Source organism: Suncus etruscus, chromosome 10 (genome assembly GCF_024139225.1).
Source record: "Suncus etruscus isolate mSunEtr1 chromosome 10, mSunEtr1.pri.cur, whole genome shotgun sequence".
NCBI lineage: Eukaryota > Metazoa > Chordata > Mammalia > Eulipotyphla > Soricidae > Suncus > Suncus etruscus.
This window is the reverse complement of record NC_064857.1, coordinates 16399688-16416626: the sequence shown is the minus strand read 5'-3', so window position 1 is coordinate 16416626 and position 16939 is coordinate 16399688. Positions and strand designations below refer to the sequence as shown.

The 16939-nt window shown below is 37.0% G+C and overlaps 1 protein-coding gene across 1 annotated transcript in view; it reads right to left on the bottom strand.

The window, feature by feature from the left end:
• The window catches only part of ZNF704 (zinc finger protein 704), a 212764-nt gene that overhangs the window by 160999 nt on the left and 34826 nt on the right, over positions 1 to 16939 (bottom strand). The window contains exon 2 of the mRNA XM_049782017.1: positions 1423 to 1664. Within this exon, the coding sequence (XP_049637974.1) occupies positions 1423 to 1664 (242 nt within the window). The remainder of the gene's footprint in view (positions 1 to 1422; positions 1665 to 16939) is intronic.

Below are 16939 nucleotides of genomic sequence, written 5' to 3'. Positions count from 1 at the left end.
TACACAAAAGTACACACAGATGTTAAAGTAGTTTTATTCAAAATTACCAGAACTTGGAAGCAGTCAAGATGTTATTTGTGGAATAAAAAGAAAAAAAAAAGTCTATGGCATATCCAGGCTATGAAATATAACTCAGCACTAAAAAGAAATCAACTACTAAGCCACAAATGAGAAGGGGAAACCTTAAATGCACAATACTAAGTGAAATAAGTCAGTTTGCTAAGCTATCTGCTACACTGTTCCAGCCATAGAAATTATGGCATGGCAAAAACTGTGGAGAAAGAAAAATTATTAGTAGTAGCAAGAAGCTTGGGGGTAAGGAATGGGAAAATCCCAGGGTATTTTTAAGGCATAAAAATCAGTCTTTATGAAAGGCTGGGGGTCAGGGGCCAAGTGGTCTTGGGTGTATTGGTGGGGAAATAAATAAGGACAGAACTGAAGTTCTGAAGCTGAAGTCAACAATAATAGAATCAAAGGACCTAAACTTTAACAATCTAAACTCAAAGGGACCTGTTATATTGGCAGGCCAAGGGGCAAAGGGTGGTGAGAAAGCATGTACTATGGATCCACTGATGGAGGGAGGTTGACACTGGTGGTATGAAGGCCCTTGACTCATTGTATATCTGAAACTCAACTATGAAGAACTCTGTAGATCACAATTGCTTTAATAAAATAAAATTTAAAAATAGGTTAGTTGGGGCTGGAGAGATAGTATAAGTAGGGAGCTTGTCTTGCACATGGCCAACCTGGGTTCAATTCCTGGCAATCTAGTGTGCATATTCTACCACTGTTACTGTCATTATTCTATAGTATCGGAGCACTTCAGTACTACGGGATGTGGAGTAAGTAAACTATAATGTGATAAAAGCTTTTTGATATTTCAGATAAACCAGGCTTGCTCAGTTCTGAAGCAGAGCAGTCTTTAAAGGATATAAAACAGTTTGACAATTTGTTCTAATGACTCACATAAAAATTTAGACTTAGTAAACAAGTCATAGTTTTATCACATTTCACATATTCTTCAAAAAACTTTAAAAAACTAAAACCACTCACTATTGAAGAGCACACAAAAACAAGTCAAATCTGGAATATGGCGGCAACTATAGCTTTCCATCAGTGATCAAGAAAACTGAGCTCATTGGGTAAGTGGTTAAACTCAGTGGTATATTTCTGTATCACTCATCCTTTTGCTCACTACTCTTAATTTTCCAAAGGACGAATAAAACATCATTTTCTAGAGTTACAGTTCCAAGTGTCACATCTTAAGTCAGTTCTGAAGTGCCAAGGTCAACTACTTTATATTACAAAAATAACAGATACAAGTTCTTGGCAGGAAACCATTCTGTACACTTTAGAGAGAGATTAAAGACTACACATAAAGCTTTCTGACTCACGCAAAAATGAAGTCTGGCATTTTCTTACCTTGCTGGAGGAACGTCAATATTTGAGGAAACAACTTTTCGTTTTTGCTCCAGGAGACAGACTGAACGGGTGTTTTCTTTTTCATGGTCAAGGACTCGGTTGGCTTTTTTGGTGTCTGCTGTTTTCACATCTTCCTCCATGGCCAAGGAAAACAAGTGGTGATGAGACATTTTTTTATTAGAGTCACGTTTTAAGTCCTCAGGTTGAAATGTGAAGGTCATTTCCCGCTTAATGCTTCCAACCTGTAAAACAAAACAAAAAAATTATTTTTTTGTTTTTGGGTCATACCCAGCAGTGCTCAGGGGTTACTCCTGGCTCTATGCTCAGAAATTGCTCCTGGTAGGCTCAGGGGACCATATGGGATGCCGGGATTTGAACCACCGATCTTCTGCATGCAAGGCAAATGTTTTACCTCCATGCTATCTCTCCAGCCCCAAAATACTGGCATAAAAGATTAGCTTTGCATGAAGATGTGCAGATGGCTGTGAAGACAGGTCATGGATACGGCCCTATCAGTCCAACCTGAAGTCTTTATAAATTAAGTAGGAAAAAGTAATATGGAAATGAAATTATAAAGTAATCTCTATATAATGTGTAATATATAATTCATATTATAAAATAACATAAAATTAATGCATCATCTGACATAATGCCTACAAGAAGCATCACAAATACAAGAGGAACCTTCTTAAGTCCATACAAACTCTGAAGACTTGAAACAAGATTTCAAAAAAAAAAAATCTAAAAAAATTTTTTTTATACAAAAATACACATGTAAATAAAATTTCTGTTTCTTTTGGGAGATTTTGAGATCACACTATGCTCAGGGACTATTCTTGGTGGTAGCCAGGAGACCACATAGTGTTGGGGATTAAATGGAAATGGACACCATAAAGGTAAGTGCTTTACCTGGGTATCAGCTCTCTAGTCCCTCAAGTCTGCAATTGTTAAAAAAAAAGTTGTTTATAATAGATGTTTTAGATAATCAATGTTCCAATATCAATCCACCACCAATATGACCATCCCTATTGTCCAATTTCCCACCCATCCCTCAAGTCTGTCTCCTTCAAAACCACAAAATAATTTATTTTTATAGCTTGTTAAATCAAAATGGTACATGGAATATTCAAAAGAATAGTTAAAAAATTTAAAAATTAATATATCTCACAATGGTGTTACTGAAGTCATTTTTCTCAATACTTATTGAGTTGTTTGTTGAGTCTTCTGTGTTGTTCTTGCTTCAAGAAGTTTTGAAAATTATTCATGCTGATCATATTTAACAGAAAAACTATAAATTTAAATCAATATTTACATTGGACTATGAATACTGATTTGAATTATAATTCATGAAGAATATCTCCCATTTTTTTGTCTTGAGCAGTTAAGATCATAATAAAATCCTCTCACTGTTATGAAGATAAAGAAGCTTTATCAATGTATTTGGTCAGTTTTAAATTTTAAATGCAATAATGATTATGGTTTGGGAGGAAAAACAGAAAATTAAAACTCAGGAACCTTAGTAAGTTATCTCAGATCTTGTAATCCATGAAAATGGAAGTTGATGTTAAAGCGATTAACCTTGCAAATGTGGTTTGAAAGAAATTGTAAATTCCCAAGCACAAGGAGGCAGATAGGTAATCATAGTTCAGTACAGCAGTGTATTTCAAAATACAGATGTCTATTTGACATTTTTACAGATCATTCTGGGAGTTAGTTTGTAGAGTAAGTATTCATTTACACTCTTAAAACAGAAGACAAGCTTGTTTGTTGCTTTGTTAACTTTAGGTATAAGATAAAGCCTAAAGAATTTGCACACACAAATGGCAAATTATGGAAGCCAACACCACCAACATAAGACTTTATCAGAATAAAATGAGATGTGTTCCATAACAATTGATGATGGCAAAGAATAATACTAAAAACTAGAAATTTCTTAAAATCTCCCACATGGGAGAATGCCCAGAGCCCAGGGCTAATTTGTGACTTGGTGTCACTTGGCTGGAATATCTCTTCCTCATGAACACAGGCTCTAAAATGACCTCTCTTCTCTAGGCCCTGTACCTGACTTCTTTTATACATTCCTGTTAGACTTTGCCTCAGTTCCCAAGAACACTCATTAGTCACTTTTGATTTACTTTTGACTCATTAAAAAGCCACCACATTTCTTAGAATGCACAATGGATAAGAATACAATAAAAAAATGACTGCTTTTTTTTAAGTTAGTCATTTTAAACAAATCAATATACAAGAAGAGAAAATGGCCAAGGTAGTATCCTAATTGGTAGAGCATATGCCTAATATGTGCAAGGCCCTGGGATTGAGTCCCAACTCCTCCAAGTGTGTGCAGCACTGGTGGTTCCTGTAAACTTTAATATAAATAAAGAGAAAAGGACAATGTGCAAGAGAAAAAAAATAAGAAATTAGTTTGAACTTCAAAAACAGCAATGAAGGTTCAATGAAAATGATTTTGGAAAGTCAACAACTATAATTAAAGTATTTTTAAATTTTCCTCACATAGCTTCCTATACTTCTGTTTGGAGGAGGAATGAGTGAGGTGTGGACTTTTTTCTATCACAGCATATTTCCAATCTATAATATAATGGGAATACTCTAAACAGCAGGCATAAAAGATGAAAACAAAGGCCTGTTTTGATGACTGCACTAGTTTCTCCCTAAATGTCAACTAGTCCATTAATTAAATATGCACATTGTTATTAGTATTAAGTTGTATCAATAACTGACATCCATATCTCCACTGGGGCCAATTTGCCAAGTTACATGAATTCAACCCAAAGACAGATGGGATTGGCAAAGAATAAAACATTACAGGCTGTTTAGCTTTTAGTTTTAAATTTTTAGAAAATAACAAAAAACAGTCATTTGAGGCAACATAATCCAAAGTAGAATAAATTTCCTATAGAAATGATGCTATTGTATATTGTGATTTGAGCCAGACACTAATACAATGGTTTGTGCTAATATAACAATGCAAACCATATGCCTTTTACAGTTCTCTAATCAAAATTATCTCAAAATATTCAGATAAATTTAGCAATATTGTGAACTTCAAAGATTACTTATCCCAGACTAGTTGCTTTTAAAAGATGAATTAAAATGAGTAGGATTAGCAATAAACAAACATTACAGAAATGAGTTAGAGATAAGAGATTTTTGGCCTTTCAGGGACACACTCAGTGATGCTCTGAGATTACATCTGATTCTGTGCTCAGATATTACTGCTGTCAGGCTTGGGGGACCATATGTGTTGCCAGGAATCAAACCTGGGCTGTCCATGTGCAAGGCAAACACTTTGCTATTACTCTGGCCCCAGAAATTTGAGATATTTAAAATCATGGGTTCTACCATTTGTATGGTTGATGAAAAGAAGTGATTGACAGGACTTTTTATTACATCACTATGCTTTAAATTTTAAATACAAGTAAGGCATGATCTTTTTAATGTTTTTATTTATAGTAGATAAATAAATTAATAATATAAATTAATAATATAATAAATTTATATTAAAACACTTTTCATAAGAGAGGACATACAGTCAAACCTTTCAAAAGTTGAGCTCAACTCTGGCCCAGAGAAATGGGATCAGAGTTATTTAGATACTGAAAACTGTGAATCAATATTAAAAAACAGAATATATAAGGAAATAGAAAGGTATCCTATGCTCACAGATTAGGAAAAGTAACATTATAAAGATAATCATTTAGATAATCAATAGAATGCATGGATTCAATGCACCCTCTAAGTTTCAATGGCATTCATCAAATAAAAAGATTACATAACTGTATTATTATTATGGACCAAAAGACCATGAAAAGATAAATAAATTCAGAAGAAAAGGAAGTTAATAAGCATCAAGAAGTCACAGGATTAAAGCTATATCACAAAGCTATGGTAATTGAAACAGTGAAGTATGAGAAAATGCAGACACTATGCCAATAGAAGAGATCTGTGAGCCAAGAAATAATAAACTACGACACATATAGATAACTTATTACAGCAAAGACAGGTATAAGGGGAGAAAGGAAAATTTACTCAATACATGTTGAGAAAACTGCATAGCTGTATACAAAATAAAAATAATGAAACAGAATATGCACAAAATTTATCCAAATAAGTTAAAGACTAAGATAGAACTAGAAAAAGTCAGAAGAGAAAAAACACTATCAATCTATTGCACTTTGTATGTAGTTTTTAAAAGCAAAAAGAATGGCTAATAAAACAGAGCCTTAAATGCTGACCAGAGAACTAAGATTACACAGAACTGACAGAAGCATTGTGAAGAGGGTGGATAGTGAAAGGGGGACCAATGAACTGTATTGGAGGAATACTGACATTTCAGTGGTGGGTGTGGTATGGTAACTTACAATTTCAAAAAGGAATAAAACTATACTTCTGAAACTATATTCCTTAGAACCATTATATATATATATATATATATATATATATATATATATATATATATATATATATTTTTTTTTTGGTTTTTGGGCCACACCCGGCAGTGCTCAGGGGTTACTCCTGGCTGTCTGCTCAGAAATAGCTCCTGGCAGGCACGGGGGACCATATGGGACACCGGGATTCGAACCAACTACCTTTGGTCCTGGATCGGCTGCTTGCAAGGCAAATGCCACTGTGCTATCTCTCCAGGCCCTAGTTCCAATATATTTTAAGTGTATGGCTTACGTAACTACCGAATAAAAACATTAAAATATACACAAATATAGAAACCAAGTCTATTTTAGGGGCTGGAGCCATAGCACAGCAGTGGGGTGTATGCCTTGCACATGGCCAACCGTGGTCAGACTCTGGTTTGATTCCTGGCATCCCATCTGGTCCCCTGAGTCTGCCAGGAGCAACTTCTGAGTGCCACTGGGGTGTGACCCAAAAACCAAAAACCAAAAACCAAAAAAAAAAGTCTATTTTCATAAATTACTAATTACCTAATTAAAATAAATGTATTATGTGGGTAAAATCTTTAATATTCAGAAAATTATTGAAAATAGCATTATATTTGCATTATACTGTGAATGAATATGCATAATTACAATGTAAAATACTAAATTATTACATAATAATTACATAACTACAAATAATAATTATTATTAAAATTATAATGTAAATTCTAAATTACTTGTTATTTTGCAACTTTATTTTCACTTCACAAGAAATCATGAATATTACCTCATATTAACAGTAGGACTACATTTAAAATTTTTAAATGCTGTAATATTTCACAATATCTTACACATGGATTTTGGGGTCACACCCAATGTACTCAGGTCTTACTCCTGGCTTTGAGTTCCAGGATCACTCTCAAAGGACCACAGATGATGTGGAATCAAATTGGGGTTGGCTGTGTTCCAGGCAAGTGTGTTTACTCCTGTACTATCTTCCCAGCCCCAGAGCAATATTTTTAATTGATCTCTTCTTGACATTAAGGCTAATTTCAGTTTATTGTATTAAAAAATATCATAGCAAACATTCTTGGGTTTGATCCCTGGCATTCCCAAGCCTGCTAGGAGTAACTTCTCAAAGTAGATCTCTGAGCATCACTGAGTGTGGTGGAAGGAAGGAAGGAAGGAAGGAAGGAAGGAAGGAAGGAAGGAAGGAAGGAAGGAAGGAAGGAAGGAAGGAAGGAAGGAAGGAAGGAAGGAAGGAAGGAAGGAAGGAAGGAAGGAAGGAAGGAAAGGAAGGAAGGAAAAGGAAGGAAGGAAGGGAAGGGAAGGAGGGAGGGAGGGAGGTAAGGGGAAGGAAGGAGGGAGGGAGGGAAGGGAGGGACGGAGAGAGGGAGGGAATGGAGGGACGGAGAGAGGGAGGGAAGGGAGGGAGGAAGGAAGAAAGGAAAGGGGAAGGAAGGAAGAAGGGAGGAAGGGAGGGAGGAAGAGAGGAAGGAAGGGAGGAAGAGAGGAAGGGAGAAAGGAAGGGAGGGAGGGAGGGAAAAAGGGAGGGAGGGAGAAGGAAGGAAGAGAGGGAGGAAGTGAGGAAGGGAGGAAGGAAAGAAAGGAGGAAGGGAGTAAAGGAGGGAGGAGGGAGGAAGAGAGGGAGGAAGAGAGGAAAGAAGACAGGGAGAAAGGAAGGGAGGGCAGGAGGGAAGAAGGGAGGGGGAAGAAGTAAGGGAGGGAGGAAGAAAGGGAGGGAGAGAGGAAGGAAGGAAGGAAGGAAGGAAGGAAGGAAGGAAGGAAGGAAGGAAGGAAGGGAGGAAGAAAGGAGGAATGAAGGATGGGAGGAAGAGAGGGAGGGAGTAAAGAAGGGAGGAAGAAAGGGAGGGAGGGAGGGAGAGAGGAAGGAAGGGAGGAAGGAAGAGAGAAAGGAAGGAAGGGAGGTAGGGAGGGATGGAGGAATGAAGGGAGGAAGAGAGGGAGGAAGTAAGGAAGGGAGGGAGGAAGGAAGGGAGGGAGGAAGAAAGAAAAGAAAGAAAGAAAGGAAGAAAGAGAAAGAAAGAAAGAAAAGAAAGAACAAAACAAAGAGAGAAAATAATTCAGAAAGAATCTTCTAGAGATGTAAAGACTGGTTTCTCTTATGTGCATAAAGGTATCTGCTGTTTTAATTTCATAGCAATTTGCAACAGTGTTGGGATTTTATGATTTAGGCACACAATATTATTGCATCATACCCACCACCAATGGGTGATAACCTTCAACTACTGTCTCCAGGACCTCTCTAACCTACATTTTATATCCCCCTACTCACTGTGGTCACCTCAGTTCTGTTGTCAGAGTACAAGGGTTTGTTTTCACTGAACACTCTCTATTCCTTTTCTTTATATCCCTACCTATGATAAGCTCTTCAGATATTTATATTTTTCCTTCTGATTTACCTTTTGATATGCCAACATTTCTCTGATTTGTAGTTTTCACAACGTTAATATATAGGTCGGTATTTAAAACCTCTGATCTATTCTATGATAACAATTCCTAAATTTTATATAATAACACTTCTCAAGAATCTGGCACTTATGTAACTACTTTCTCCTACTCGCTTTCAATTATAAGTATATAGGCATATATTAAAGGGAAGGATTGAGTTCCTTAAAATAATATATCCACTTACACTATTACTTTTTGTTATTATCACCTGTCAGTCATACTGTATTATGATAATTATGACTAACTCTCTTCTTCCTACCCCACATTGAAGCCCTTCATATAACTTATCACCAACATGCATTATCCGATGTAATTTTTTACAAGAAAGCAAAAGCTTCAGTATTGTTATATGAAAATAGTACCAATCACTTAACTTACAAAGCTGAGATTTTTTTTATTACAATGAATAGATTTTGCTTTCCTGAAAAATAAATAGCATATCTACAATGATAATAAACTTGAGGAGACTAATTTTGAAAAATAAATGAACAGTTTTTAAATCTTGAATTTATCTAAATGGTACTCTTTGCAAATTGGATAAATTTTGACCTAAAATAGGGAAATGAAGTTCATCGAACTTTTCTTTTTCCTTATTTTGATTTTTGGGTCACACCCAGTCGCTCTCAGGGGTCACTCCTGGCTCTACGCTCAGAAATTGATCCTAGAGGCTCGCGGGACCATATGGTATGCAAGAATTTGAACCCCTGACTTTCTGTATGCAAGGCAAAAGCCTTACCTCCATGCTATCTCTCCGGCCCCTCATCGAACTTTTCAATTAAATAAATTGGTATACTTTGAACTTTAATAGTGCATCCAAATAGAACGGCTTGTGCTTTCAGCTCACTTGACCAATTTTTCATTTTTTTATGCTCTACAGCATTCCAGGCCACCTTAATTCTAACATCATACTTTAAGGTTTACCATGATAAAAAAAATCAAAAGCATATGTCAACACTTAACTCACTCTTGAAAATTCTCCTGAATTACTCATCCCAACCCAGTAAGATATAAGAAATTGGCTCTGGAAATCAACGGAGTTTCCAGGAATAAACAGCAGAAAGCTAACGCATTTTGCCTTCTGGGGTTTTCTAAATCGTAACAAAAGAAAATACAATTCCGATCACCGATCACTGCAAGAACCATTTGAAGAGAAAGCCACAGAAAGGAGGTGAATTATCCACTTAGCCAAGAATCTCTTTAATTCTATTTACCAGGAAACTACAGAGTTATCTTGCCAAACTTTACAAAATGTTTTCTTTCTTCAAATTGCTTCCGCATGTTATGGTTTATTTTTAAAAAACTATCTTTCAGTAGGGGATGATGGCATGGAATGGACTCTGGGAACATTGATGAAGGGAGGTTGACAATGGTGGTGCAATTGGTCCTGAAACATTGTATGTCTGAAACCCAACTATGAACAACCTTGAAAATCATAATGGTTGAAATAAAATTTTACAAAAGCTTCACTTCTAGAAGTGACCCAAAAAAAAAAAAACTATCTTTCAAAACACAGAAGTAGATATTATACAGTTAGTGGTGAAAGACAATGATACATCAATTACAGTGGGAAACATGTAATCAGACTCATAGTTTTTAAAAACATTATAAAATAAGCAAAGGTTAGATTAAGAATAGGAGCAATTTACTCTAAAATTAAGGTATTCCAATTAAGGGTCATAGAGCATACCCAAGTCAATTGATTCAAAACTACATAAACAGTCCACATTACTCACTTTAGATTAAATTCTTCAGATGGCATGCTATCAAAAAAAAAGTGAATCTATTCAGTACTAGTGATAAGGTATATTAGAAACACTTTAAAAATCTTTATTTTTTCCAACTGGCAGTTCTCTTGATTAAATTATTCCCTTGGACCTCAGAAATGAACAAAGTGTTGAAAGCACTTTCCTTAAATACACTATTTCTATATACCAAGACAAGAATAACAAGCCAATGAGAATCAGACTAGTTTAGTTGGGTGATGATAGATGAGAAGTAAAACTCAGCAAGACAGGGTTAATACTGTATTATGTTTTGGCATCATGCATTCCAACAAGACAACTTTACTATCTCAGCAATCAGTGTTGTTAAAGATTTTCACTTTAATATCTTTGACAATTTAATATTCAACAAAGCGTGACTTGGCTTGCCTACCAGCAGATTAGTCAACTGCACATTTCAAATGAAAAGTTGTTACAAAATCTTAGTGGAAGACTTCTTGGCTGAAGTTTTAAGTCTTCTATTATTAACACTTTCTCAAGTGAGAACACGTAACTTGGGGATTCTTTCTGAAAAATTCCTGAATGTAAATATCCATTTCAAAAAGTCCAGCATTAAATTCTTTTTTTTTTTTTTTTTTGGTTTTTGGGCCATACCTGGCAGTGCTCAGGGGTGATTCCTGGCTGCCTGCTCAGAAATAGCTCCTGGCAGGCACTGGGGACCATATGGGACATCGGGATTCGAACCAACCACCTTTGGTCCTGGATCGGCTGCTTGCAAGGCAAACGCCACTGTGCTATCTCTCCGGACCCCAGCATTAAATTCTAGCTCAGCAAAGTTCTAGAATATTTTTCCCAACCAAATGGAAAGAGAGATACAAAGCCAGGTCAACATCAATACCAGCTGATTTAATTTCAAAACACAGAACCTTGAACTTATTCCATTAATCATGGATTCCACTTTTTTTTTCTAAAAAGTAAAACTCATCTGATCACATCCAGTCCTACATAAAGCCTGGAATCTTCAGAATGCATGCAATCAGTTCTCAATATCTTCACCTTGATCTAGTCACCAAACTTCTTGCCTAGAGTTGTTCCCTGCATTATTTACACCTTTCTTCATTATGCCCTTCTAGTTCTTTTAATAATAACACCTCTTTAATAATAGCATTCTACATTTTCACTAATTATCCAGATGGAAAATACTTCTCTCAAGGACTTGTGATTTCACTCAGAATAGAAGTCAAAACTATGCAGTAAATGGGCCCCCTCTCTCTGACTCTTCCTTCTTTTTATTCTACCCTCCATTCTTCTCCCCATGGTCTTCTTGGCTCTGAACTTCAGGGATTCACTTATCCCTTCAGTTAACCACATCATGAGCTTCTTCACCCTTTCAGTTTTTTCTCAAACATGTCTTTCTCAGTTAAATGAGCTCTGGCTACTTTGTTTAAAAAGTGAAATGCTTCCCTCACACTCCTTTTCTCTCAGATTCTATTTAGGTCTATATTGTTATTGATAGTACTTATCTTATAACATCATAAAAATTATTATAGATTAGATCTAGGTCAGCAGTACACCACAAGAGTTCTACAAGGGCAGATATATTCAGTTTTGTGTATTGACTCATCCCATCACCTAAAAGAGTGTCAGAAGTTGAATGAACCCACAATAAATATGTGTGAGATTAATCAATGAATGAAAGTTCTGGTGCTTATATGTGCTAAATAGTAACACCTATTACTGAAATGCAAAGATGCATTTTAGATGAATATGCAAATAAACAAATTCCTAGAGCTATAAAGTGTGAAATCATTAAATTCCTCAATCTAAAAGAAGTTTCCAAATATACACGAGAGGAAATAGTTTATCTTGCTATTTAATTGCAGAGGAAATTGGGCAAGATCAAGTATGGAAGTCAACTTCAGTTTATGAAAGACATCCTGTTTTATAATAAAATTATATAAAATAGGGCTGGGCGGTGGCGCTGGAGGTAAGGTGCCTGCCTTGCCTGCGCTAGCCTAGGACGGACCGCGGTTCGATCCCCCGGCATCCCATATGGTCCCCCAAGAAGCCAGGAGCAACTTCTGAGCGCATAGCCAGGAGTAACCCCTGAGCGTCACAGGGTGTGGCCCAAAAAACAAAAACAAAAACAAATATATATATATATAAAATAATAAAATTAATTTATTAAAATAATAAAATTAATAAAATTAAAGGAGAAAGTGGGTTTTATTTTAATTTTTAATTAGGGCCCTAAAACTTCTTTCTACAAACATCATCAGATTAATCTCAGGAAAAAAATGTAGAGATCATGAGAAAGAATACAATTTTTCAAATTTATGTATGGTGGAGAAATTTATGCTTTGGGATCCAGTATTGGGACAGGCCATGGAATAGTCTGGTTTCTGGTAGCCCTAGAACAAGTTCCTTCTTTCTACCTGTCTGGGGCTCACAGCAAACCCTACCACTGATTGGTTCTCTTAATGCTTTCTAAACTAATAATTCAAAACCAAGTAAACAAGACTAAAAAAGACAGGCCATCTTATTTATCTTCTACAATTGGATTAGTTACTCTTGATACTGATGGTGTTCAAGTCTCACAAGAAGTTTTCTCACAGACATGTTTTTTTATAGGACAACAGGGATAGATGACCTATAGGCAGTTGACAACTCACATGAATCCTCACATGCAACATCACATGCATCACACCCTTGGATGTGACTGCCACAGTTCTGCCAGGAAGAGTGAGGGATTCTGGTTAAAACAGATTTTCTTTATCTCTGACCTTTCCTCACAAATCTCTGCCCAAGATTTCCTCGGATTCTGTCACCAGAATCTTATTCCAGTCATCAAAGCACATTGGATCTATGCCACAGACCACCAAATTCAGGGTCCTTTTCTATATATAATCTTTACTGGAGTTCATCCCTCGTTGTTATACTGAGAGTTTTTTTTAATTCAATCTGTACCTGGACTGATACCATGTCACACACGCGTGCGTATGCACACAAATAAATACACACACACACAACATGGCAGACAGAGTCCAACTCTGGGACTGGGGTCCAACTGAGGTTCATTTCCTTCATGGGCTATCTAGCTAATTGCTACTGACTTAGGAATAAAACTGGATTTGAAAACATGGATTCCCTCACCATACCACATATTTCACAAAAGTGGCTGGAACAAAAATGTGGGATAAATTAGAGAATCATTCCGTTCTCAAAGGGAATGTTTCATAATATCCTGGGCACAAGTAGGAATACAGTAATCTTTTTATTTGTCAGGATCTGATCACTTTTATAAAGTAATAGTAATTAGTCATGGTGACTAGAACTGGCAATGCTTATGATCCCACCAAGAGCACATGAGGAAGTAAGGAATCAGGAGGACACGAAGAGATAGTACAGTGGATAGTGCTATTTCCTTGCACACATCCCCAGCACCCCATATGGTCCCTGAAGTACTGCCAGGAATGATTTCTGAGGACAGAACCAGGAATAAGCTCTGACCATCACTGGGTGTGCCCAAAAATAAAATAAACAGAGGAGAAAGTAGAGCAGAGACTACAGAGAAACAGAAACTGAAGGCAGGAAGATCCCCTGACACACTAGGACCCTGAAAGCTTTCTCACTGCTCATTGACATCCAGTTCCAGGATCTGAACTGCGAACACAAGCTCAGGACCTCTTTGTCTATAGGCCTTGGTCTCCCCCCTCCCCTTAACTATGATCTCTACCCCACCCACCTCATCCCACTTTTGTTTCATAAATGCCAAGTTGGATTCAACTACTTGAAAAAAAAAAAGAGCTGGACTAACTCAACACCTTTAATTCCTCAGACCACAAGAACTAGAAATAGAGCTTTTCAAATTTCTTGAGAGGTGCCACAGTCTGATACTGCTTCTTTAATTTTTGCAGCAAACAAAAAACCAAATTTCTAGTGGAAAAGAGCATTGGAAAAAAGCTAAGGGTGCTTCCTTCGACACACATTTCAGTTATAATACAGTCTATTATTCCTTTGAGTGATAAACAGCATTAAAATGAAAAATTAAAGTTGAAAACTAATAAATCCCCATTTTAACTTGGGTTGGGCACTTCACTTCCATAAAGCCAATTACTTTTACTAGATGCAGATGACTAAATCAAATTTGTTAATAAATGTGGCTAGAGGTTTTTTCAGGAAGTGAAGTGGCACATGTTAGAATAAATTTGTGCGTTTACTTAGTATAAATTTAATTTCTTAAAATACTTAAGGTCCAACAAGAGAATAGAGAGAGAGCAGAGAGATAGGATGGGGATTAAGGTTCTTGCCATCAATGCAGCTAACCCAATTCAAACTATGGAGCCCTTTTGTACCTTGAGTACACCATGTACAGCTCTGAAAGACCCTGAGTGCTACCAGGGTTGGTCCTAGAGATCCCCAAGCACTGCCCAGCCAGGATAGCTCAATAGTCCCTAGCACCAACTTCAATCCCTTGCACCTGACAGAACTTAAGGGCTGCTACTCCTTGATTAGTGCTTGATGCATAACACCCTCAGTGGTGCTTGGGTGTGGGTATCCCCTCCCCCAACTTCTTGTTTATCCCAACTGAATGATCAGAACTGCTCACACCTGGAATGGATGGGAAGAGGAGTCTACTTGGGGAGGGAGGGATAAGGAGGAGAATCTTATCCTAGAGAGAATCAGCAGAGGAAAATCAACAAGGAGAACCAGCAAAGGGTAGTCAGTCAGCAAGGAAGCTTGGAAAGCATCTGAAAGGGAGACAGAGGCAGAGAGAGCCAGAGAAGGAGCAGACAAGAAGCTGCTTGGAAAAGGCGTAACATAGAGGCCATGTGAGGAAATGCACATGGGGTTAGGACTGTGAAATAAAGCGGGCTCACTCCTGGAACTTTATCTGACTACTTTGTGTTTCTTCACTGTCACCATGCAAACTTCAGACCTGCCAGGCCGTAGGGGCTGCAGGAGCCAGGCCAAGTCGAGAAAGGTCTCACCATCCTCCTTCCAACACATGTGAACTGTCTAACTATATATATTAAAATAACACTTGGGTACTACATAGTTCCAGGGGACGCTGGGGGAATGAAACCGTGGTCTGTCCTAGGTCAGCAAGGAAAACATCCTATCGCTTGTGCCACCGCTCCAGCCCCTCAAAAAGTAGACATTTCTACTAGAAATCTAGGCTCCAGGAAATATTGGTGCTATGTGAGTGTATGTGTGTGTGTGTGTGTGTGTGTGTGTGTGTGTGTGTGTGTGTGTGTGTGTGTGTGTGTGTGTAGGAAAAAAATATATATATATGCTAAAAGATATAAAGACACTATAGCCATGAAGCTAAAGTGGGAAGGACTTAAAGAATCACACAATATAAGTATCGTTGCAACTGCTGCAACTGCAACAAATGCTCTGAAAGACATGTACCTCTAAAGAGACGCTAAAAGCATGTGTATGAAAAAAACAATTAAAAAGTCTTAAAGTACAACACTAAGAAAATTTCTTTGTCATTTGGCACTTGTTATATTATAGGCTGGATGATTTAGGAAACAACATGTACTCAAGCATTTATTTAGGCAATATTTACATTTAGACATTTATTTAGGCAATCAACATAGACCTGGAAGCTGCAAAACCAAAGATCAAGGTACTAGTAGTAGTCTTGATGTCTGGTGAGGAATGTAATTTGTTTATAGACAACTATACCAGGCTGGGTTGTCATCCCTTTATAAAGGCATACATTTTTAATTGACTGAAAATCTACTCAGAACAATTTCATACAAATCTAATCACCTCCCACAGGATCTACCTCCGTTATATCACAGTGGAGATTAGGCACTAATATAAGAATTTGGGGGGAATTAAAAATCTTCCTATCTTTGGGACAGGAGCCAAAAGGTCTTAGGTACATTGGTGGTATTAAGAAAACCCAGAACAGGGGCTGGAGAGATAGCACAGCAATAGGGCATTTGCCTTGCATGTGGCCAACCCAGGAGAGACCCGGTTTGATTCCCAGAATTCCAGCCTTTTAGGGGCGATTTCTGAGTGCAGAGCCAGGAGTAACCCCTGAGCATGGCCAGGTATGGTCCAGAAACTAATCAATTGATCAATCAATCAAAAATAAATAAATAAAAATTAAAAAATAAATAAATAAAAAGAAATCGCAGAACTAAATATTCAAGCCAGAGTCAACAACAATGTATTCATTAGATCCAAATTTTAACAACCAAAATTTAGAATGATACTGTTATGCTTACTGGGGCAAGGTATGGTAGGTAGCATGGGGAGGACTCTGGAAATATTGGTGGAGAAAGGTTGTCACTGGTAGTGGAATTGTTACTGATATATTGTATGATTGAAACTGAACTATGAGTAACTTTGTAAATCAAAATGGTTTCAACAAAAAAATTAAAAAAAAATCTTCCTATCCTAGTAGAAAGTAATGCTTAGAAGTCTCATAACAGATCAACAATTTCTACAGTAGTTAATAAGGGCCAGTCTAGCAAACTAACACAAGGTCAGAAAGAGAATGATACAAATTGTGCTCTTCAACTGGGATTGTTCTCAAACTCAGACAAGAATAAGTTCTGAGCACTGCCAAGTGTGGTCCTAAAACAAAACAAAACAAAACAAAAAACCTGTTCTCTTTATTCTAAGATCATGGTATCAAAGGATCAGGATTAGTGTTAGGAAAAGGGGTCACACATCAGATGTGTACAATGTTTTGGCTGTAGTGTCAAGATGAACTGCAAAAAATTGAGTGGAAAGAATGTGACTAAACTGGTTGAATAAAACCTCCAAAGGAAGCTCCATTTCAATGTATGGGATCTTATGAGGCAAAGTAACTGCAGAGTTGAGTAATTAAAGGCGCTGTAAAATCCAAAATATAGTCATATAAGTGTCTGTATAAGAGGTAGATCTTAC